The sequence below is a fragment of the Ambystoma mexicanum genome, chromosome 8 (assembly GCF_040938575.1).
Source record: "Ambystoma mexicanum isolate Mex_15411 chromosome 8, UKY_AmexF1_1, whole genome shotgun sequence".
Classification (NCBI taxonomy): Eukaryota; Metazoa; Chordata; class Amphibia; order Caudata; family Ambystomatidae; genus Ambystoma; species Ambystoma mexicanum.
The window spans coordinates 1,487,743,299-1,487,768,013 of record NC_090929.1 but is presented as its reverse complement, the minus strand read 5'-3'; the positions used below and the strand labels follow the sequence as shown (position 1 = coordinate 1,487,768,013).

The window sequence follows — 24,715 nt, the reverse complement described above, 5'->3', positions numbered from 1 at the left end:
ACCAAGTTTCAAAATGCCCAACGTCTCCCAGCCTTCGACTTTTTGAGGTTGCTAGGCCTCATGGCATCCTGTATCTTCCTTGTGCCAGAGGCTTGTCTGAGAATGAGATCTCTTCAGTGGGCACTGAGAACTCAGTGGTCGCAATTCTCAGGGAGAATGACAGACCTCCTTCAGGTTCCGGACAAGGTGGCTCGAGACCTTCAGCGGTGGGCCTGCCAGAAAAACATCTTGAAGGGAGAACTGTTTTGGCAACCATGGCCGGAGATAACGGTAGTCACAGATGCCTCACTCACCGGGTGGGGAACCCATACCAACGACTTGACCATCAGCGGTCATTGGTCTCCATCGAAGTCCAGACTACATATCAACCTGTTAGAGCCGAGAGAAATCAGACTAGCGCTGAAGGCTTTTCTGCCATCTGTACAGGGGAAAAATGTCCTGATAATGACGGACAACACAGTGGCCATGCACTAGCTCAACAAAAGGGGAGGCGTAGGATCACTGCCACTGTGCAGAGAGGCAATGCAGCTCTGGTTTTGGGCGATTCAAGAAGGAATCTCTCTATCGGCAGTTCACCTAGCCGGAGAGAAGAACTTGACGGTGGATGCTCTGAGCAGGCAGGGCACAGTCTCCCATGAGTTGGAACTAGCTCAGGAAGTCCTTCAGGAGATCTTCGTCCTTTGGGGAACCCCTCAAGTGGATCTGTTCGCCACCAGTACCAACAGGAAGTGAAATCTGTTTTGTTCAAGGGAATTTCCCCCGAGAGGAGCTCTAGGGGACGCGTTCGTATTAGACTGGGAGTTTCCACTCCTTTACGTGTTTCCACCAGTCCCTGTCATTCCTCAAATGATCAGGAGGTTGAGAAGATTCCGGAGGACCATGATCCTAATTGCACCAGACTGGGCCAGGAGAACGTGATACCCAGACCTTCTGGGCATGTCCATCTGCCCTCCAATTCGTCTTCCACTCAAGGAGAATCTTCTCTCACAGAAGGGAGGTCAGGTTCTCCATACAGACATCAGAACCCTCAACCTTCACGCCTGGCTTCTGAAAGGTTGAGATACAAGGATTGGGACCTCCCTGATGACGTCATGGAGGTGTTGCTTTTGGCCAGAAGGCCAGCAACAAAGTCTTTATACCGCTGCCGTTGGAACAAATTTTGCAGCTGGTGTAGAGAAGAGAATATCGACCCCTTTTCATGTGGTACACCAACTGTGTTATCCTTTCTACTCTACTTGGCAAATTCAGGCCTTCAAGTTGGCACTATCAAGGGCTATCATGCAGAGCTATCGATCTTCAAGCGCACTGCAGAGGAGCCACCGTATTTCAAATTACCCTTAGTAATACAATTTCTAAAGGGATTAACTAATGTCTACCCTCCAAGACCGTTCCAGGTTCCTTTATGAGACTTAAATTTTGTCTTAAATTTCCTGATGGGTACTCCTTTCGAACCACTCCACTCTTGTTCGCTAAGATTTCCCACCCTTAAAACTGTCTTAGTAGTGGCTTGAACATCTGCTAGAAGGGTGAGCGAATTACAAGCTCTATCTTGTAAACCCCCTCATACAATTTTTCATAAAGACAAAGTTGTCCTACAGGTGAAGCCTAATTTCCTCCCAATGGTGGTTTCTGAATTCCACATCACTCAGAAAATTACCTTACCTTCATTCTATCCGCCTCCCCATCCGGGGAAAGAGGAAGAAAGGCTACATAGGCTGGGCCCAAGGCGGGCTTTAAGCTTTTACATCATCAGACTTGCTAGGATTAGGCAAGCAGACCAACTGTTCGTAGGTTACTCAGAACACAAATTGGGACTACTGATAACAAAACAAACCATTTCCAGATGGATTATTTTGGCCATTCTGGAATGTTACAAACTAGCAGGGAAAGAGCCTCCTCAAAATCTTAGGGCTCATTTAACCAGGGGTATCGCAGCCTCCTCGGCCCTCCAAAGAGGGGTTCCGGTCCGAGAGATATGTGCGGCTGCCACATGGTCGTCCGCACATACCTTCACAAGATTTTACAACCTGGATTCCTCCTCTAGTCAAGAGACTAGGTTTGGCAAAGCTGTATTACATTCTGTTCATTCCTAAAAGGAAACATGGCGTTTTACTCCCACCTCCAATTACACACCACTGCTATGGGAGTCTATCAAAGATAAGGAATACGTCGGAGGACACAATCCCTTCTAAGAACAAGTTACTTCTTACCTGGTAACGTTCTTTCGATGGGATGTTCCTCCAACGTATTCCTTATCGCCCCTCCCATCCATCCCTGCAGTAATACTTCCCTTGTCATTGCAGCTTACACTCCTTCAAGGTCAATAACCAGTTCATGTAAAACAACTGTTAACGTCAAAACGGAATTGATCAACGGATGCTGCGCGAGTCTATTTATACGCGTGATGACGTTGGGGCCGATACAGAGGCTGTCGAGGGACATAGGCTCGAGGGACGTCGACGCGCAGCGCCCTCTACTGAAAAATGTTTCCGCCGAGGCCAGCGAGCTGGGAGATGATCTATCAAAGATAAGAAATACGTCGGAGGAATGACTGCCTTTCCTGTAGCCCCTCTTCTGGCAGCCATCTTCTGATTTTTGCCGCACGTTCAAGTGTTGGGAGTCCTCGTGTTTTGCTACGAAAGCTTTTCTATGTTTTTGCGCTTTTTTGATAAAAAGGTCCTATTTTTGTCAAATAGAGCCAGTGTGCACTTTTGCTCCTTTGCTTGACAAGCAGGGATCCGTTTGTCAGCGTCTTTCAACGCCCCTCAAGGACAATAATCTTTGACAGTTTCATCTAAGATTCCAGAAGGCCATTGGGCCTACAAAACCTGCTGGACCATGTCGGAGGAAAAGGAAAAGGAGGGAGGCTCCCTCTTCAAGCTCTGCTCCACCTACAGATTGCAGAACGTGTTTGTGGAGGACAAACACTACCAGTGCCTCTACTGTCTCCATCCGGACCACAGGGAAGCTGATTGGGAAATCTGCCTTGGTTTCTCCAAGCGCACTGTCAAGGATCATCACAGTAGGTTAGCGGTGTGGCTCAATGCCAAGGCCTCTACCCCATGCGACAAGCAGGGGCATTCCTCACCCAGGACCGGCCAGTCCGAGGAGTGGGCTTCTAAGCCCTTTGAGGGCGCTCCATCCATGGGGGCCCAAGACAAGGCAAGTCAGTTTCCGTCTGGGTCACAGTACAAGTGGGTCCTGCGACGTGCAGAGTACGCTCATCTTCACCGTCTGCCTCCATCTCCAGTCATCACTCCAGCTGCTCCTCAAAAAGAAAATCGGCTAATCCAGGGAAGCTGTGGGAGAAGCCAGAGAAGACCAGGGCGCAGGGAAAGGTGTCTGACCTGCCCCTGAAGGCTTAGGTGGTCCAAGAAAAGTCTTCCTCGACAATTGAGCTGATCTGACCTGGTCCAGGGGACCTCGACGGCGTCCAGAGTGGCCCTCCCCCTGATGCGGGAGGCCTTGACCAAGCCGGTGGAGAAAACGCAGGAGAAGAGGATGCCATCCCTACGCCAGAGACTGACCCCTCAGGACGCAAAAAGGTGGGGGGGAGTGGAGGCCTCAACCGTGCTCCAGGGCACAGATATTTCTTCCTCGGACAAGGGGGACCTGGTGTCAGTTCATACGGTCCTACAGGATGTGGGGAGTGACAAACGCTGAGGAGGACAGCGGCGTAAATGCCGACGTGGATGCTGGGCCCAGCAAGCCTCTCCACTCCCTGACACCGCCCAGGGACGCATCGCTGGACATCCTTTCAACTCTCGACACACTGGTGTCGGTGATCCAGAAGAGGCAGCTCATGGCAACCCCGATGAAAGCGGTCCCGTTGCCGGCGAAGAAGAGAAAAGGGCACCCTACACCGCCTCAACAACCGCTGCACATGCCCGCCCCCACCGCCGCAGGGATACAGCGATGGACGCGGCAACTACGGACGATGACGGCAGCAGCGTTTCTCCACTGTGCGAAGTGGGGGTTTTCCACATCATGGTCGCCCGCGTATCTGAGCTCTTCCAGCTGACGCCAGAAGAGACCAAGAAGGAAGGTTTCCTTTACCAACGAAGTGAGGCCAAGAGGAAGACCATTCTGGCGATGCCTCTCCTTGATGTCGTTTGGGATGAGGGCCTGGCGCTGATGAGAAACCCGGCCTCGGCCCTGGCAAAGAGGGACAGGCTGGAAAAGAAGTACCGGGTGCCGGAGTCCACACCCAAGTGCCTAGGGTCGCAGCCCTCCCCAGATTCAGTGGTCTCGGTGACTGCAAGGAAGAAGTCTTCGAATCCCTCCTCTTCAGCATCCGTTCCCCCAGACAGCGAGGGGAAGAAGTTGGACGCCATCGGTAGGAAAGTGATCTACTCAGTGGCGACGACAGTCCTGGCAGAAAATGCACTTGCGATCCTTGCCTGATACAACAGGGAGATGTGGTATAAAATGGCCCAGCAGATGGAATTTCTAGCCAACGACAAACTGGTCGAGGGGCTTGAGATCCTCCAGGAGGGCGAGGTGGCATCGGACTATATGCCATCACTGTGGCCCTGGACATCACGGACACAGGGTTCCAACAGATGGGGAAGAGTGTCTGCCTCCATCGTCGTGGCTGGTTGAAGGCGACCAACTTTCGGCAAGAGGTCCAGACAAGGGTACTGGACATGCTCTTCACCGGGGACAACCTCTTTGGGAAAGCTGTCGACGAATCATTGCAGGCCATTAAGACGGAGACGGCCCGTGCCCTGGGCCCTCTTCAGCAGTATCGTCCATCCTTTCGTGCCTTTGGCAGAAGATCTGCCAGATTGTCGAAGGGTTTCGGCGGAGGGTCCTCTTCATACCGTCAACCCTCTCAGTCTACGGCCTAGAATCAAGATTGAACCGGCCAGGACATCGGGCCCCCACCCATGCACCCCGCTGGAAGGCCGGCTGGCGGACTTCGTCAATGAGTGGGAAAAGATCTCCCCGAGTGCTGGATGCTGTCGGCCACAGACACACTCTAGAGTTCCAGAAGAAGTGTCTGCGTATAACACTGGTGGCCCGGCAGGAGCAGCATATCCCTCAGCTCCTACAGGAGGTACAGGCCATGCTAAAAAAAGGGTTCATAGAGTTGGTCCCAAAGTGGCTCCGGGGTCTACCCCATTTACTTCGCGGTAAAGAAGAAGACTGGGGGTTGGAGGCCCATTCTAGACTTGCAGCGTCTCAACAAACACCTCCCAAAAATTCAGGCTGGTCACGTTGCAGCATGTGTTCAGCCAACTGGAGGAAGGAGACTTCTTGACGTTGCTGGATCTGGAGGACGTATACATCCACGTCCCCATTCAAGTGAAGCATCAAAAGTTCCTGCTCTTCGTAGTTCAAGGCAGGTACTACCAATTCAAGGCCCTCTCCTTTGGACTGAAGTCAGCCCCCACAGTGTTCACAAAGTGCCTGGCACCAGTGGCGACCCATCTGCGCCTACAAGGGATACATGTGTACCCGTACCTCGATGACTGGCTCATCCGGGCCAAGTCAGTGGACGCAGCAGTTGAAAACACAGGGATGGGTGTCTGGCTGCTGACAGATCTGGGATTCTCTGTGAACTATCCAAAGTCCTGCTTGATTCCATCACAGAACCTGCTGTCCCTGGGGGCCAGAATCAACGCAGTCTCATGCCTGGCGGCCCCCTCGGAGAAAAGGATAGCAGCAGTGCTGGGCAAGGTGCAACGGCTGTTGCCACTGAAGACTGCCACGTTGCGGACCATCAAGTCACTGCTCGGCATGATGTCGTCATGCATTTATCTGATACGACTCTGCAGGTTGCGGATGCGACCCCTTCAGGAATTCCTGGACACTCGCTGGATCCAGGTGACTGGAAGCTTTGCAGATAAGATTGTTCTCGACGACTTCAATCGAGGGATAAGGTGGTGGGGCGTGCACTCCCACATCACAGGGGGCATGGACTTCCAGAGCCCCCGATACCAGGAGACGGTCACCATGGATACTTCCATGGAGGGCATGGGAGCCCACACAGGGCGTCTGCACGCCAGGGGCCTGTGGCTGCCGGAGGAGAGGGATCTCCACATCAATGTCCTGGAGCTGCAGGAGGTGTTCTGGGCCCTCAAGTTGTTCCTTCCGTCGCTCAAGGTTAAGGTGGTGACGGTCTTCACAGACAATACCACCACGGTGTTCCACATCAGGAAGTAGGGGGGGCACCAGATCCCCAGCGCTCTCCAGAGATGTTCCTCATTCCTTTTCACCTGGCGGGAGTCGAGAACACCAGAATACCATTGCCGACTCCCTCGTCAGGGAGCTACGCCCTTGCGACGAGTGGGAACTTCGACGGGATCAGGTGGACAGCCTCGTCCTCAGATGGGGCAGACCCCAAATCGATCTTTTTGCAATGGCGACGAACACCAAGTGCCGGAGGTATGCCAGCAGTATGCATCAGCCGAGGAGCATGGGGGATGCGTTTTTTCCTTCCCGTGGGGCAGCTTGTTCCTGTACGCTTTTCCTCCGTTACCTCTACTGCTGCGAGTCAACGTTGCCCCCGGTCAAGCTGCCGATGATCGCGTATCTGCTCGCCAGAGAAGGAGGCGCAAGCCTACATCACGACCCAGCATCACTGAACCTGAAGGCTTAGCTCCTGCAGCCTTACAGTTCGAAGGGTACGAGCTTCCGGCAGACTGCAGGGAGGTCTTTGCCAGGGCCGGAGTGTTGTCGACTCTTAAGTGCTACGGGCACAAGTGGAAACGTTTTGCAACGTGGTGCCGGATGCAGAAGATCAACCCTCTGAGGGTCACGGCCCTGCAGATTCTTCCATACTTGTGCTTGGCCAAGGCGGGACTGGCGCACGCCTCTATCAAGGTGCATCTGGCGACCATCTCCCGCTACACCAGGTCTCCAGGGCGGTCTTCTCTTTGGTCCCACCATCTCGTCAAGGAGTTCCTCAAAGGACTGTTTTGATCATTCCTACCCGTGAAGGCGCCTGCCCCAGCATGGGAACTCAATGTGGTGCTGACAAGGCTCATGGGGGGCCCACTTCGATCCTATGCATCAGGCCCCTCTCAAGTTCTTCTCATCGAAGACGGCTTTGCTCGTGGCCATCACTTCTGCCCTATCATTCAAAAAGCCTTATCTGACGTTTCACAACACGAGAGTGGTGCTGCAAGCACACCCCTCCTTCATGACAAAGGTTCAGTCGAAATTGCACCTCAACAAACCTTTGTTACCTGTGTTCTTTTCGAAACCTTTGTCGCTGGCTGAAAGGACTTTGCACGTGCTGGATGTGGCTCGTGCTCTGAAGTTCTTTGTGGCACGCATGGCCCAATCATAGCCTCCTGTTTCCTCTTACCTTGCAGATTTTCAATAGTATTTTCAGACGTGCAGAATCGGCAAGGGGCAAAGTACGGCAGCCATTACCGCTTGTCTTTCACACGTCTTTATCTTCCCTATGATTGCGGCGCCCAAAGTGCAAGCGCGTCACAGAACTGCAAGTGGTCCGTTCACGAATGTGACAGAGCGTCTCGCGGATCACACTACAACGTTTCAATCACAATATGCATGCACAAAATCAAAACAAGAGTAACCAAGCCCTTTAACAGAGGGCAAAATGTGTATATATGAAACACCTGTTTTTTTACAATATCAAGATCGTATATGTCGTGTCGAATATATTGAATTGCACATTTCTTTTCAAAAAGCCTAATCTTATTAATACCTCACAGCATGTGAATGACTTAAGGGGATGGTTCCTAGCATGCTAAACAAACATGTTGTTAACTTCCAGCTCATAAGTGTCTAGACACAGTACCATCCTCCTGTTGGTCATGTGGGGCATACTAAACACACATATTGTTATTAGTGTCCATGCCTGGTGCAATCCAAGTGGTTTGTCAGGCTTTCCTCAATTAATAAAGCTAATATTCTATTTTCTGGTGCTGGTAACCACTGTAGCATAATACAGCAGGGTCACCGTGGTGGTCTAGGTTTGCAGCTTCTAGTTAAAATTAAGGTATGAGTATCAAAGTGGGTATCAATCATACCGGTGATTTCAAATCACATTGCTCTTATTCCACTTGAAAAGCAAATCATAGTGATCCTTTCATATTTTTTTTGTGACTGAAAGTACCATTTGTACTGATGAGTGTTAGGCAGAATGATATGCAGTACCCTTTGCAAACACCCCACACAATTAAGACTACAAGTGACAGTACAATTTCACCTTTGGTACAAGCCTGTACTACACAGTGGTAGCAGTAGCAGAGCAGCCAGACTTATCTCAAGAGTAAGTGAGCAGTATCAAATAGTTAGACAAAGGGCAGCAATTACTATGATTCAGGCAAACACTGACTCAAGGTTTCTAAGTAAAAGAATATATATTTATTTACTTAAAAGTTGTATAACATTTCACTATAATAAGCAAATAAAAAATCACAATCATAAATACACCACACCACTTCCCTTAAATTCCAGACAAGTTAAGCTCACAAAATTAAGTGGGAGCAAAATGGCACTCCAGCAATTTAAAAGGGAGGGAAAGACAAAGTTATTAGAAATTAGGCAAACCAACAGGTACGTACTCGGGGCAATTGAACAAGGGGAACTTCAGTGAGGAGATCAGCTAGAAAAGGCTTAGGGCCGAAGTCAATGGGTCAAAAGTATTTTGCTCAAGATCACACAGTTCAGGGTAGTTCGCGGTAAAGTTTGTGGCACAGATTCCGGACGAGGTTGGTTGGTAGAAAAGTTAGTTCGACGTTCCAGGTGGTTCCTGCAGGCTCACGGTTCCTGAAGCAACTGTCGGACTGATCAGAAGTAGGAAGACTGGAGGGTCCTGCGCCAACCAGGGAAGAAACCAGCAGCAGAGCAAAACAACAAATAAAAGGTGCGCTCCTTAAAACCCAAGCAGGGTCCGACCTTCCTGGCTATCCGGCCCACTGTAGCTTTGTATAGCGAATTCGACCAGTGGAGGGGTCCTGGCTTTTTGTTTGGGTGAACTGGTTGGCCCCACCAGCTCCAGGGAAGAAGTTTCCTGGAGGATCTTCTCTGTGGTTGGATTTGGAGATTCGGACCTGCAGCAGGTCTTCACCGGGCAGTTCAGTCGTGGTAGGGCTCCTCTTCTTCCAGTTCCTCGTTGCTTCTTTCGTTCCAGTAGTGACTCTGCTCTTCCAGTCCCAGAGATTTGCTTTTTATGCAGCTTTCCCCCATTCATACAGCCTGGCTGTCACACAGCATGGTGGCTGGCCTGGCAAGGCCAGTCCCCTTAGCCAATCAGACAAGAGTGCGACTTGGGTTACTAAGGCAACCCATGGCAGGGGTCCGAAGACCCCTCCCTCACATCCTGCCTACCTATACTATCAGGCGCCTTAAGGAGGGCTTCTGTGCAGAAGCCCGCAAAAAGACAGCGAACAAAGGAATCATCCCCGGTTTGGCACGCAGAGTAAAACACGAGAAAGACTTTAACAAAAAGAAATGGCGAATAAACCCAGCCGGAACCAAAATAAAATGTATTTGGTCAAGCAGGTTTATGTTCGAGGCTAATATAATAGCCTAAAACATTACCACTTTTATTTAAGATAATTGCGGTAGAAAGGTTAGGGTAGATCCCACTGCCACCAGCCAAGTCTTAAAGTTAAGGGAGCGAAACAGGGCTCCAAGAGGCACAGACAAAAAGGGATACGAGTTAACCCTTTCCAGTACTCCATGTAAGGTGGGGTGTACTGGGTCTGCAATTTAAAGTGACTACATAAAGTTAATGGCAATTTTACATGTTACTGGGGGACAGTAGTCGGCCCCAGTAAAATGGAGTGAGGGCGAAGTCTCAAAGACAACCCTGTGTCACTGCGCTGAAGGTGCTGTGTAACACACACAAAAGGTGGTGCACATGGAGTAGGTGAGGCTCCAGTGCCCAAGATCACACAAACAGTGAAAACACACACAGCAAAACACATGTAAGAGTGGGAAAAAGGCTCACACTCTTACCAGGTGAAAAAAATAAACCCCAGAAATCTAGCAAAGCTGCTGAGGGACCCATTAGGTAAGGGGAATCAGCCATTTATTGAGAATTCTCCCTAACAGGAGGGGCTTATGGAGAGGACCGTCATTGGATGGGGGCAGTATGACCCATAGGACAGTGATTGGTTTAAAGGAGAAATGCAGTTTGTAAGTGAAAGTGAAACTGTTTTTTCTTTTACCTAGTATTCCCAACCTAACGACAGGGAATATTCATGTGCATGTGAATCCATGCCAGACCCATTCTGGAGAACAATAGTTACAGGTAAGTAACTTGTTCCTTCTCCCCTCGTTAAACTTCCATCTTGGAACTGCAGTTTCCTTGTGTGCTTTGACTCAGAGTGTGTGCTTTTGGGCTCTGCCTTTTAACCGTGTGAAGTGTAATGGTAGTCGGGTGTATGTGATGGTCAGTAATTCCCTGACCATAGTATTGGGACATGTCAGGTACACGGCTCAGGTGTTAGTGTGTTTTCCCTTAGACGGGCTGTCAAAAGTGTTTGTGTTGTAAAAGGGGGTAAAGTTCCTAAATATCCTACCAGGTAGGATGGGGCAAAGGTGTTAGAGTGAAGGGGATACCACGTCTCACCATCCGATGTCCCACTCCCCGAAGACCCGTCACCCAGGTGATCCTCCCGAAATGGTCCACCCCCAGGAACTGGATCCAAAAGCGATGGCCGTGTCCTTGCCACCTGGATGACAGATCCCTGGGGACTAGTGCGGGAGACACCACCTGGTTTCTCACAGTTCAGATACAGTTAATGAGCAGTGTAACCCCCATCCTTTACTAGAAGAAGCCTATTGAATACAGCATTTACTAAGTTGTGTGTTGATTTCTGTGTGTAGGTGTTAATTATTTCTCAGCTAAATGCACTTTTCATGGTTTGTGTATTTTCAGGTTAGCCTTGAAAATACTGTGGTCCCTTATCTTAAAATTGAGTGATTTGATGAACATGTTTTGACTTTTTTTAATTACTAGTGCCTTTTTAATTTTGTGATTGTGGTCTTCTTTTAGGCATATTATCTGACCTACAGCCTTCTAAATTTGGTCAATGAAGCAAGTTATTCCGATGCTTGCCCTTCTAGCGAGAGGGTAAGTTGCACAATATTTTAAATTGTAAGTCACACTAATTTTGCAGATGTGTTTGAGTCACAGCTTTTACATGCTCCCTCGTATGCAACGCTAATAAAGTTCCACATCCCCCTATGTGTTCTGAGTTTTCTGTTCCATGGTATGCCATTAGGGTTTTAGAATCTGTTAGTACATAAGTATGCAGTGAATATTATTTTCAAATGTCCCCAGCAGATTCAAAATTGCACATCAACCTGTTAAAGCTGTGTGTGATCAGACTGCTGCTGATAGTTTTCAATCTTTCAGGGTAAGAACACCCTGTTACTGGCAGTTGGCACAGGGGGCGTTGGGACACTGCAAGGAGGCGAAGCGGCTATGGTTTTGGGCATTATGTTTCCCTCTCGGCAGCACATCTGGCTGCAAATGAGAATGTGGTGATGGATGCCCTCAACCGGCAGGGTCCAGTCTCCGAGTCAATTCTTTGGCAATATTAACCTTTGGGGAGCACTGTAGGTGGACTTATTCAGTTGCAATTTTAACTGTTCTGCTCTGTGGAATTTGACCAGGAAAGGGCATTGGGGGATGCATTTGTGATGTACTGGAACTTTCCACCCCTGTATGCGTTCCCATCATCCCTTGTGTTCTCAGGAGATTCAGGAGCACCAGTTTTCTGATTCTCAGATTTGGCCAGAAGGATGTGGTACACAGACCTACTATACATGTCCAAATGACATCCTCAGCATCTCTCTCGGCGCAGATTTGCTTTCCCAAACAGACTACCAGGGACTCTATGCCAAATGTTATCCTATATCCTATGAGGATACGGGGGGGGGGTGCAGAAACCGGTATGTTAACACCCCCCCCCCCCCCCCCTCCGGCTCCAGATAACACTGCAAGTCTTCAGAATACTTTGGCGACTCAATCTTCAGTGCTTAGTTCGTATGAGGAAGGCGCAAGGGGATCTGGTGCAGAGGTCACTTTTTGATGTGTTCCCTGCAAATGGTTCCAGTCTGCTTCAAGAAGAAGGCACCAAATGAAGAAAAGATGCAGACTTCTGTAGCACAGACCCTTAAGGGCACCTCACAGGATTGCAGAAGGATTGTTTGCATGACGATCACCAGTCAGGTGGCATCAGGCGATCATCCAGCGGCCAACAAAGGCAGCCCCAGCACAGCTTCTCTTGAATTGCAAGGACAGGGCCTTGTGGAACAAGCTGAAGAACTGTTTAGTTGCATGGCTTTGCTGAGAACAGTTACTGCTGCAGTGAAGTAGTTCAGACGGGAGCTGATCAGTACCCTATGTGGTGCAGGGACACTTTTAAAGCCTTCCAAGGCATGGATTCTCTAGCAGGGGTTGAGACTGCTTGTTCCCACCGGTCTGAGGGTTGAAGCACCAACGAGGGTCTTTTGAGATGAAACCAAGGAGCAGGGCTTCACCGTGCCAATCACTGTACTCTATGCTGTTAAGCTGCAGGAGTTCTCTGGTCGTCAGGAAGCTGCTCTTTTCATAGAAGTGTTGGTTCCAACGATGATTTGTCATGTAGCGGCAGGAGCCCTCCTTTTATCCAAGATTCAAGCTGGGACAAGCCAAAGCCCCTCAATGGTAAGGATCTACAACATTCAAACAGCCCAGGATTGTCCAATCATTGTGCTAGCCACCTTTAGTAGCCATTGGTGGTAAATGCAGAAGTGCACAAGAAAAATATCACAAACAGTAAAAATCTCTCTGCTGCCACGAGCTTGTCTTAGGTACAGTATCAAAGTAATCAAAAAGCCATTAGGTAAAATGTTATAAGGACACAAAGTATCCTAACTGTACTTCGCTGTTAGATATTGTGTGCAATTGTAAAAATACAAGAGTTCCAAAAGAGAGAGAGTCCCGCAGTACTGGCTGTCATCGGCATAGCCCCTGACTTCCTCCCTTGGTCTGGGCAAGGGTGTGCACCTCCCTTACCCACGATCAGGGCAGTCTCTATTGGAATCAACAACCCTCAGTGGCGGCTCTCACGGAAGACCTTGCCAAACTTCACTTGGCATGGGCTGATTTACTTCTGACTAACCAGGACTGAAACTCGCTCCTCCAAGAACTCAACACCACCCTCACAACCAACATCAATCGCCATTCCCCAGTGAAACACACCCTCAAGCCTAAACCTTCAGCATCCTGGTCCAGTCAATAACTCAACTTTAAAAAGATGAAGCATCAGAAAACAAAGAAGAAAACTTGCCGTAAATCCTGCATGGCATCCAACCTCATCCTTCTCAAGGAACTTTGTGCTACACATAGACGACTGATCACCACTGCCATGGCCAAAAATGAAGGCAGAGCCATCTTCAAAGCCATTAAGCACTGCACCAACCATCTGCCAGATCCACCCATATCACACCCCATCGAGAAAGCCACAGCCATCAACTCAAGATATCCTCCAGGCCTGCCTTTCATTGATCCAGTTGTGGATGTCCAATGCTTACCTGAAACTCAACCCCTCCAGGACTGAATTTCAGCTGCTGACCAGCAACATCCAGACCTGGCTATCTGCTATTTACCTAGAGGGCTTTGCAACCCAGCTGACCACCCATGTCAAGTCCCTTATGTTCAACAGACCCCTCTCCTTCAAACAGCACATAGTAAAGAAGGCAAAAACGGCTTGGTACCAACTTTCTCTCCTGTGTCAAATCAAGCCCTTCAACTCGGAAAACAACTTCAGATCTGCTGTCCAATCCTTGGTGTTCTCCCACCTGGATGGTGGTATTGCCCTTTTGAAAGGTTTTCCAACTACCCTGGCTCCCCTGAGATGTTTCTGCATGCTGCAAGGTAACTCATCAAAGGACTCCACAAATTCCACCACATCACCCGACCCTCTTTGAACTACACTGGCTCCTGCTGCACATACGTATCTTTTTCAAATCCTGCTGCATCATCTACAAGACAGTCACCCTGAAGTCACCAAGCGACCTCACTGAGAAACTCAGCATCTCTGGACACCTAGGATCCACCAGAAGTAAGGACGTGTGCAGACTTGAACTCCGTGGGTGCAGCAAGGCAAAAACCAGAAGACGGGCCTTCTCTGTCTATGCCCCAAGACTCTGGAACCTCCTCACCATCAACATTCGACTCACTCCTGCGCTTTTACAATTCAGGAAGGCGTTCAAGACCCTCCTCTTAAAAAATAATGTTTCCTACCTAATCCCTAGGTCCATACACTGACCATTTCCCACGTTACCACGTTATAATAGTGCCCAATGGGATTCGGTTCAAAGCCACCTTGATTCGGTAACAGAACCTATTGGGTCTCAGATCCTTAAGATCGTTAAAGAGGGTAAACAAGTCGCACAAAACACCCTGAATTCAACAGAAACCGCTGGCAGAGTTATAGATGTAGGTACTCTGCTTAAGCACCTTTCATGGCTTTGCAACTCTGGCTTTCAGCCTGAAACTCCGGCTAACCTCATCAATATGCCTAAAGAGAACTCTGTCCTATTTGGTAAGATGAAGCGCAAGAAACAGCGAAAAAGGAACATGAGACCATAAAGACATTAGGCAAGATAACTAATAAACCCTATTTCTGATGCTTGTTAATCTGCTTAGAATCACAAGCTGTGCATATGGTCCGACATCCAGTGGTAACCGCAAAGTATTGCATATTGTCTTTCGGGGACCGAAAGAGGACGTCGGCATAGGCGTGTCTGTAACACTATCCCTATCGTGACGTGCAATGTACCCAAAATCCCTCACGCAACGAGGTCCCTCAGATTGTTTTTTTCCGCCCAGATAACTGGTCGCCCTAGAGCGGAGCTCTTACATTAGAGACATTGTTTATCCTAAACTGACTTGTCGGTTATTCCCTCCTTAAGTCATTTCTTATGCCCAAAACAACTTCGACAAAGACTGCGGGGGACTTGTCTACGGCGGTGGATTTCGGCACCTAATATTCAGCGGCTGAAGCATCCACGTGGCCGGGCCTTCTAGCCGGCCTTTACAGTAGGGAAAGTGGGGTCAGGTGGCCATATTTCCGTTATGTCTTTCCTCTTTCCCCCTCTTTATCCTAGGTCTGGTCATCTTTCCCTTTTGCTATGGAAAGGACTCCTTTTAGGTTCTGCCCCGAGTGTAGGGTCAGATGCCCGTGGAAGGACGAACCCAGGACGTGCAACTCCTGTCTCCCCTTAGATCACGACGAGAAGCGGTGTGCGGCTTGTAAACTCCTTCAGCCTAAGACTCTTAAGGAGCACCGTGTAAAGTGGGCCACGTACGGTATGTCGTGGGCGGAACCCCCACCACCACATCCGACGAAAGTGACGGGGGCACCTCCGATGACCAAACATGCGTTGCGGATGTGATAGACCTCGAGTCGGACACTTCTAGGACCGCCATGCCTGTCCCCGACCCTTTAAGGCCTGACTCTGGTCTCGCTTCAGGGGCAACACCCGGCGACAGGGGCGTACAAGCGCATTACATTAAACACACAACCCATACACCTATTTCGACGGGTACGTCAAAAAAAAGTTGAAAGTGCCAGCACGGCCGTCGAAAATTTCGGCGGATTCCTCTGATCGTTCAGATCAACAGCCTTCCCCGCATCCGCAGCACCGTCTTGCGACTGGGCATTCCAAAACAAACAAGGGCGCTACCCCTAAATCAGGTTTGCACGTTGAAGCACAGAAATCCGAAGGTCCCGAAGGCCTCAGTAGGCACAAAGATCACGACTATGCCTCAAGGCGAAAAACCGACCGCTAGGCCCTCTAACGCTGCGGTAAGTCTACCGATAGACCTTTGGACCCACTAACTCAGGCTGATTCAGCGGTAATCGAACAAAGTATCGCAATAATTACTTCGGTGGTTTGGCTTATTCCTGTTCTGCCGAAAAACATGGGGCAGGCCGCGGACAAACCTTTAGATTCGCCATGGTGCTCCGATTCTCACGATAACTATGCGGACAGTCAAGAGCCTCTTTCCAACACCCTGAGAGACAATTTTTGGCACCAAAGGGCGGAAGACGACGCTTTTCCACCCGTAGGCCCTTCTGGGTCCTCTAAATGGACAAGGGAGAAATTTGAATGGTGTATGGACCGTCTTGAAAAAATGATCAATTTTTCCAAACATCCTTCCCCGAAAAGATCTTGTAGAGAACCTAATCTTCAAACTGCTTCACATTTCCAAGAAGATTAGCACTCTGTCCCAGTCCATCATGAAGACATTGTCCAGATGGATACTTATTGTTAGGCAGAAACCTGTGCAGTTCCCTCTGGGACCACTGCAAAAGATTTAGGACTACAGGTGTTTGGCAGTAAACCCACTTGGTAGCAGTCTGTACCACACAGATTTACTTGGTAGCTGTGGCTGAGCAGTCAGACTTCCCTCAAGAAGAGTTAGGCAGTATACAGAGTATTCACAATAGGTCAAGAGAACACAGTAGAACAAGTAAACGTTGACCAGGGCTTGATGTAAAAGAGATATAATTATTTATTTAAAACCACATCTAAAAAAACACACAGGCACTGATAGTAAGCAATTCAAAAACAGGGTCACTAAAAGATATACACTCCCTTAAAAGAATATTAGACAAGTCTTAAGTAAAGCCCCACTTATTTTCAGACAGCGGTGAGCGCTTAACGTAGATGGCACTCTAATAATTTGTTTTTAAAAAAGCGAGAGAAAAACAGAGAATAAACTGAAACAGATCCCAACACTTTTTCACGAACACACAAGAGAGGAAGGCAAAATAACACCGTGAATTCAGAGTCAGTAGGCCGGATCCGCTTTAAGAGGATCAAACGAAATGTGTCCAAGGTCACACGGTTGCAGTGCACAAGTCTTGTAAAGGTTCAAAACGGATTTGGACCAAAGAAAGGGACCAGTTAGAGGGTCAAGGCGGCCAGCCCAGTCCAGAAGGTTAAGGGGTTATTATTACCTTGTAGCAATCTTTAGAAAGGGAGGCCTGGCGGACACGGTACCTTAAAGTGGTGAGAACGCTCCAGCGGGGGCATTTGTTCCTGGCAAGTCGGTGCTTTGTCCGGGGGAAGAGAGGATCTCGTCGTGGAGGAAGACAGGAGTCCGTTGCACTGCCAGGGAAGAAACCAGCCGCGGAGTTTCTCAGGTACAAGGAGCGGTCGCGGTTCAGTGGTGAGTGGCTATCCGGCTGCCGGGGTGCTTGGCACGGGCAGTTCGACCACAAACCGGGCTGGGGTGCGAAGAAAGGAAAACTGGTTGTGCCCACCAGTCAGGGGAAGAAGCCTCTCCAGCCGGGAGATCTTCTCTGTCGTCGGGAAGTGGTGAGTCGGTTCTGCAGGGCTCCACCGGTGTTGTCGTCGTGGTAGGTCGGCTCAGCTTCTCCCTCTTCGGATTCTCAGGTCCTGTGGCGACTTCTGAAGTTCCAATCCCCAAAGCCCTGCTTTTATGCAGAAAACCCCCATTCACTCAGCCTAGCTGCCACTCAAACATGCTAAGTGGTGAGCCGGCCGGCTCACCACTTGGGCCAATCACACAAGAGTGTGACCTGAGTTACCAAGGTAACTCGGTCCAGGGTCCCTAAACCCCCTCCCTCACCCCCTGTGCTACCCAGACAGAGTGGCACCACTTTTGGAGGCTTCTGTGGAGATGCCTGCCAAAAAAGTGGAACAAAGGGCTCGACTTGGGTTGGAGTCACAGAAGAGAACACAAACGCCATTTTAGAATCGAGTCTTGGCAAAAAATACCAACCGGAGAATTAATATTAATTAAATAAACCAGCGGTATGTTCGAGGCTATGAGAATTAAATAATTAAAGTTGGTAGCCTCGAACAATGGGAAAATCCCATAGGAAAATATTTGCGGTCGAATATAAAAAGTAGTTTCCACTGCCACCAGTCAAAACTCGATCAGGGGGGACGGAGACGCGCCCCCTCGACTAACAGACCCCGGGGCAATCGAATTGCCCCGACCAGTACTTCCACAATATGATGGTTTGTACTGGTTTCAGTTAATAATTTGGGACTAGTAAAGCCAATGGTGACTTTACATGCCCTGGGAGACAGTAGTCAGTCCCAGGGTATGGAGCCTATGGTGGGGTGTCACTATGACTCCCCGGTGTTACTGCACGGAAGGTGCTGTGTAACACACATAGGAAAAACACATGAGACCCTATGGAGTTAAGGACCCCATAGCCCATAAAACACATTACCAGTCAAAGGAATACCATTAATCATGTCCAAGAGTGGGAGGAAAAGAGTCTCACTCTTGGCAGGAGGAAAAAAACAAACTCCAGAAATCCAGCTGGGGGACTCACTAGGTTAGGAAATTCAGCCTAAAGAGACAATTCTCCCTAACACTTATCAGGACATTTACAGTGAGGATGAAGAACCTTCCTTCCTACAGAATTACAATGAGGACCTGGCGGATGCCAGAGACAATTGGGAGGAAACCCAGCAAGTGGGGACGGACCCATGGACATTCCCCCAACAAGATCAGGACACTGATGTATTGTGCCTGGTTTCCCCTCCTTCCACCCGGCTCGCCATGCCTCGCCTGTAGACGACCAAATGGCCTTCAATACCATGTTAAAGAAGGCAGCTGAGCATTTTCAAACCTCTACTCAAGAGGCAGTGCCTGAGCGGGACTTTGTAGAAGATATTCTTAAGGAGAAACCACCCTCTAGCCAGGCCATTCCCCTCCTTTTTTCTATTAAAAGAAGATGGGCTCCCTCCCTGGTGTCACCAGCTCAAACCCGGGCAGTGAACCCAAGAGTAGAAAAGTTATTTCGGCCAGCTCCTTCGGATCCTCAATATATTAAAGGGCACGCCACCCCGATTCCCTGGTAGTGACTATCACCCGGAAACGGGCAGGAGTACCCCTTGCTACGGGGGAGGTGCCTCCAGATAGAGAATCCAAGTCGTTATATGCCCTAGGTAAACGGGTTACCTCGGCTGCCGCATATACCACGCGCATAGCGAATAACACTACGCTACTGGCGAGTTATGATGACGCTCAATGGAACCTAGTACAGGAAGGTCTCCAAGAGGTCACAGAGACCATCAGGTCCAACCTTCTCACTATTGTGGCGAAGGCAGGCAAGTGAACAAGAATGTAATAAAGAACACTCTGGACACGGCTGGAACAGCAGGCAGGTCTCTGGCACAAGAAACCATACTTAAAAGGCACGCTTGGCTTCGTACCTCAGGGTTTAAACCTGAAACACAGGCCTCTCATCAATAAACCAATCGAAGAAACTAACCTCTTCGGAAAGGCGGTCGATGAGGCCCTAGAAACAGCCAAAAAAGAGCATGAGACTCTTAAGTCCCTGCAACAAATTACTCAAAGACCTTCCCCCAGAGAGGAAGTAATTCTCAGCGGTTCTTTCGAGGGCAGCCCCATGCAAGTCAGAAAAACTATGGCATGGGAAACTTTAATGCTGGACAAACATCAGGAAGACCTGCATACTACCCACCAGGGAGTCAGCGACGCAGCAAAACCAGAGGTAGAGGCCCCAGTCCTAGAGGAGCCGCAGCCTCCGGTCAGAAATGACCATCAGATCCAGGTCCCCTCCCATGTCACCCTGGTCGGGAGGCGCTTAACATCTTTCCTCACGGCGTGGGAGGGGATAACTTCAGACCAGTGGGTCATAAAGACGGTCGCCCACGGGTACTGCGTGGAATTCGCCCGACCTCCACAATTCAGACCACTGCGCTCACAGCGCCTTTCACTGGACCATCTGGAGATCCTGAATCAAGAGGTGGAAGCGCTGCTTGGAAAGGACGCCTTAGAAGCCGTCCCTATTCTTCAGGTAAACAAGGGTATTTATTCAGTGTACTTCCTTGTACCCAAAAAGGACCTCACCATGCGCCCTGTTCTAGACCGGTGCCCAGCGAACAAGTTCATAAAACCTCAAAGGTTTTGCATGGTAACGCTACAGGAGGTTTGCCCACTGTTGAAACAGGGGGGACTTAATGGCAGCATTGGACATGAAAGATGCATATTTTCATATTGCAATGTTGCCAGCGCACAGGAAATATCGAAGGTTCATGATAGAGGACAGGCATTACCAATTCAAGGTACTCGCCTCGGCGCCAAGGGTGTTTACAAAGGTCCTGGCAGTAGCTGCAGCACACCTGCGCAGGTTATCCGTCCTGGTTTACCCTTACCTCGACGACTGGCTCATAACGGGGAACTCGTACTTCCTATTTTTTTTTTTGAACACCCAAAAGACTGTAGACCTTCTGTTCAGTCTGGGGTTCTCGATCAACGAGAAAAAATCCAGTCTAGTACCCAGTCAAATAAAACCATTTCTGGGAGCTCTAATCCGGACGAAAGACGGCCTCGTCTTCCCCTCCTACGAGAGGGTTCAGAACATGCTTTTTCAGATCCCTCAATATGTAGCCAGTCGGGAGGTGACGGTGCGCAAAGCCATGCGTTTGCTAGGAATGATGCGTCATTCATATACTTGGTTCCCCATGCGTCTGCGCATGCGTCCCATGCAAGAGTGGCTCAACAGCCAGTGGTATCAGGCCAGCGGACAATGAGAAGATCTGGTAGTTGTCTTTCCAGCCATTGTTCTCTCTCTGCAGTTGTGGTCAAGAGAAGACCTCTTGAAGGGGAAAACCTTCACCACCCCTGCAGTGGAAGCCACTCTCAAGACAGACGCATCTCTCACGGGGTGGTGGGCTCACCTTGCTTCAGCAGACTGCCCATGGAGTGTGGTCCCCACAAGTAGCGTCCATCTATATAAATTTACTGGAGCTATTAGCGGTGTTCAATGCATTATGGGCCTTTCAGATGCAACTACAAGGGAAGACAGTGCTGATTCTAACAGACAGCACTACATCCATGTATTACCTGAACAAACGGGGGCACTCACTCTCCAGGGCTATCCAAGCTGTCCCAAAACATTTGGATATGGGCTCTCCGACACAAGATGTTTCTGTTGTCCCAACATGTTCCAGGGGAACTCAATCTTCTGCCAGACGTGCTCAGCAGAGATTTCCCTCTGCCTGTAGAATACGAATGGCGTCTGCACAGAGACATTGTCTCCAATGTCTTCGCAGAATGGGGCTTCCCAGAGATCGATCTGTTTGAAACTCAGGAGAACGCCCAATGCCAAGACTACGCCTCCAGGTACCCCCAGAACTGCTTCAAGGCGAACAGTCTCCGGATAACATGGTCAGGGAAATTTGTCTACGCTTTGCGCTCCAGAATACTCCCCCCCCCCCCCCCCCCTGACTCCTCTTCTCAACAAGATAGTGCACAAGATGCACCAGGAACCAGTTACCATGATACTGGTGGCCCCCATGTGGGCCCGCCAATCCTGGTTCGCTCATCTAATGGAAATGTCCCTCTCCCTACCAGTAAAACTACCCTGCCCATACAACACGTTGTCTTAGGAGAGGGGGGAGGCCCTACACTCATGCCCACAAACTCTGAACTTGGACATACTCAGGGAAGCTAGAAAACCTAACACACGTTATTGTTATGCCAGCAAATGGAAACGTTTAATTATTATCTAGTGTAATTCCAAGGGCGTCAATCCCATCGATTGCTCACCCATACACATTGTGCTGTACCTAACCCATCTGTTAGACACTGGGTTGGTCTTCAATTCCCTAAACGTTCACCTGGCTACTCTTTCAGCCTACACCACATCACATCAAAAAGTTTTGTGGTGGAAGATACCGGTGATTAAAGCCTTTATGGGAAGGGGTTAAGAGGATTTATCCTCCCATTTCCCGCCCAGCTCCTGGATGAGATCTAAATGTGGTTTTGACCAGGCTCATGGGATCTCCCTTTGAGCCGATGCATAAAGCAAGTCTAAAAGACCTGACTTCTAAGACGGCCTTCCCAGTGGCTATAACTTCTATTAGAAGGGTTAGCGAACTACAGGCACTTTCTGCTCTAGACCCTTTTGTTACAGTCCACAGGGATAAGGTAGTTCTGCGCAATCACCCCAGATTTGCGCCTAAATTAATCTCGAAGTTCCATGTGAACCAATCGATTGAACTTCCTACCTTTTTCCAGAATCCCACTAGCATGGCCGAAAGAAGCCAACACACACTAGATGTGCGCAGGGCAGTCCTGTTCTACCTGGAAAGAACTAAACCACTGAGGAAAACAAACCAATTTTTCTTTTCAGTGGCAGCTGGTAGAGAAGGGGATCCTGTCTGTAAATCAGCTATCTCAAGGTGCATTGTTAAATGCATCACACTGTTACACTCCGGCTGAGAGAACTGCCCTTCAAGCCTATAGCACTTTCTACTCGGGGGACTGGGGCATCCATAGCATTCATTGCAAATGTTCCCCTTGAGTCCATTTGCAAAGCGGCAACCTGGAGTTCTGTACACATCTTTACAAAACACTATTGCCTATACACTCATTCTAGGTCTGATTCTCAGGTGCGACAAGCAGTACTAAGACATCTTTTCTCTACTGTTCCTTCTCACAACCCACCTCCAACTCCGGGTACTGCTCGCTAGTCTATGCACAGCACGTGATTCTAAGCAGATTAACAAGCATCAGAAGACATGCATTATTTACTGTAATAGCATTTCTGATGATTGTATCTGCTTCGATTCACATGCGCCCTCCCTACCTCCCCGCTGGGGTGGAAGGAACATAGACGTCTTACTACTTTCTCTCTTTTAGAAAAAATACAATCAGAGGGACCTTGGCACGTGAGGGATTTTGGGTACACTACATGTCACGATAGGGATAGTGTTACAGACACGCCTATGCAGATGTCCCCTTTCGGTCCCCGAAAGACAATATGCAATACCCTGCCGTTACCACTGGATGTCGGACCATATGCACAGCATGTGAATCTAAGCACATACAATCATCAGAAATGCTATTACGGTAAATAATGCATGTCGTTCAAAGGGGAGTTTTTAATATCTGGTGTAGTTTTCGTAGCTTAGGGTTTGAAAGAGCAACACAGTCAGGCTTTAGTTCAAACACATGGTACAACTCACAGGGACAGTCTTCAACCTTTACAACCTCTAGAGGCTCTGCTACCCCCTCCAACAAATGACTTGCAAATTCATGTCCCCTCCCATGCTTCTCCATTAGGGTGTTCCATCACTCTTCCCCCACACATTTGAGGTTATAGCATCGTGCAAGTGGGTGTTGACAACAGTAACCAAGGGATGCTCAATAGAATTCATCGAAAAACCTCACCATCATACACCAAGATCAAGGAGAATGTTGCAGGAGCATCACTTTATTCTACGAACAGAGATGCGAGTACTACTAGAAAAAGGAGCAAGAGAGAGTCCCATTTCCAGAGGTAGACAAGGGTATTTTTTCAATCTACTCCCTTATCCCCAAAAAGGATTTAACCATGCGCCCTGTGTTAGATCTGCGTCCTGCAAACAAGTATGTCAATCCGCATAAATTCTGGATGACTGCTGCAGGAAGTAATTCCATTTCTAAAGCAAAGGAATTACATGACATTAGATATGAAAGATGCATACTTTTTATATTCTATATATATTTATATTCTATATATATTTATATCCACCAGGGGCGCATGAAGCTCGGGTGCCTGACCCGTCTCCTCTCATCAGGCTAATGCTAACCGTGTGACTTGCAGTTTTTACTACAATTTTCTCAATCCAACTTCAACGATTCCCATTCCTATACTCTGGAGCATCTATTTATCAAATCTCTGTTCAAGCCGGACCCTCCATCCACCTCTTCTCTCCTCCACGGCCCTCCTTTCCTCCCCCTGCAGTGAGCCTTCCCTATCTCCCCTGAACCGCCAAATCCTCGAGGGATCGATTTGCATCGCCTTTACTGCCACCGGACTTGAGGTGACATTGCGCACCCCTGGAGCTGCCAGACCGTCGATGCCGGTCATACCCAGTGGGATTGTGTCGGCGCTGCACCGGTGTGAGAGTGGTGCCGGGCCCCGGCAAGGCCTCCTCTGCAGCCCCTCCTCGCTGACCCGGCCTTCCATCGCACACTTCAGCTCCTGACTCCTACCACTGTACCTGTGACTTTTCACTTGGAGCTGCAACCTGCATCCTTGAAGCAGCCAGACCATTGGCGCTTGTCGCACCCTGAGGTGTTGCCTCGGCACCGCACCAGCATCGGGCTGAGAGGTGCCGGGCCCCGGTGAGCTTTCATGTGCAGCCCATCCTCTCTGTCTCAATCTGCCATTGCATACTACAGCGCCCGACGGCGCTGAGAAACCCACGGTTGCGGCTGCCCCTACCACATCAGCAACTAATTATGGACGCCTGCCCCTTCCTGAGTGGCCCTTTAACACTACTCCTATTCTGGACTGGGAGAGGCCTCCTCTGCGGCCCCTCCGCACTGCTGCTCCTCTGCAGATCATACCGGACTTGCACTTCCAGAGTGGCTCCTTAGCATCGATTCTCTTCTGGACTGGGAGAAGCCTCCTCTCCGGTCCCTGCGCACTGCTCCTCTTCTGCAGATCACACCAGACTTCCACTTCCAGAGTGGTTCTTTAACGCTGCATCTATTCTGGACTGGGAGAGGCCTCCTCTGCAGCCCCTTGTTAGGGAGAATTCTCTGTAAAGGCTAATTTCCCAAACCTAGTGAGTCCCCCAGCAGCTTTGCTGGATTTTTGGGGTTTATATTTTTCTCCTGCTAAGAGTGAGACTCTCTTCCTCCCACTCGTAGACATGATTTGAGGTGTTCCTTTGACTTTGTATGTGTTTTATGGGCTATGGGGTCCTTTACCCCATAGGG

The 24,715-nt window shown here is 49.3% G+C and overlaps 1 protein-coding gene across 2 annotated transcripts in view; it reads left to right on the top strand.

Moving 5' to 3' along the window:
* SLF2 (SMC5-SMC6 complex localization factor 2) overlaps positions 1-24,715 on the top strand; it is a 1,286,318-nt gene that overhangs the window by 1,152,001 nt on the left and 109,602 nt on the right. For both annotated transcript variants that reach the window (XM_069611667.1, XM_069611668.1), the window contains exon 17: positions 10,985-11,062. In XM_069611667.1, the coding sequence (XP_069467768.1) occupies positions 10,985-11,062 (78 nt within the window). The remainder of the gene's footprint in view (positions 1-10,984; positions 11,063-24,715) is intronic.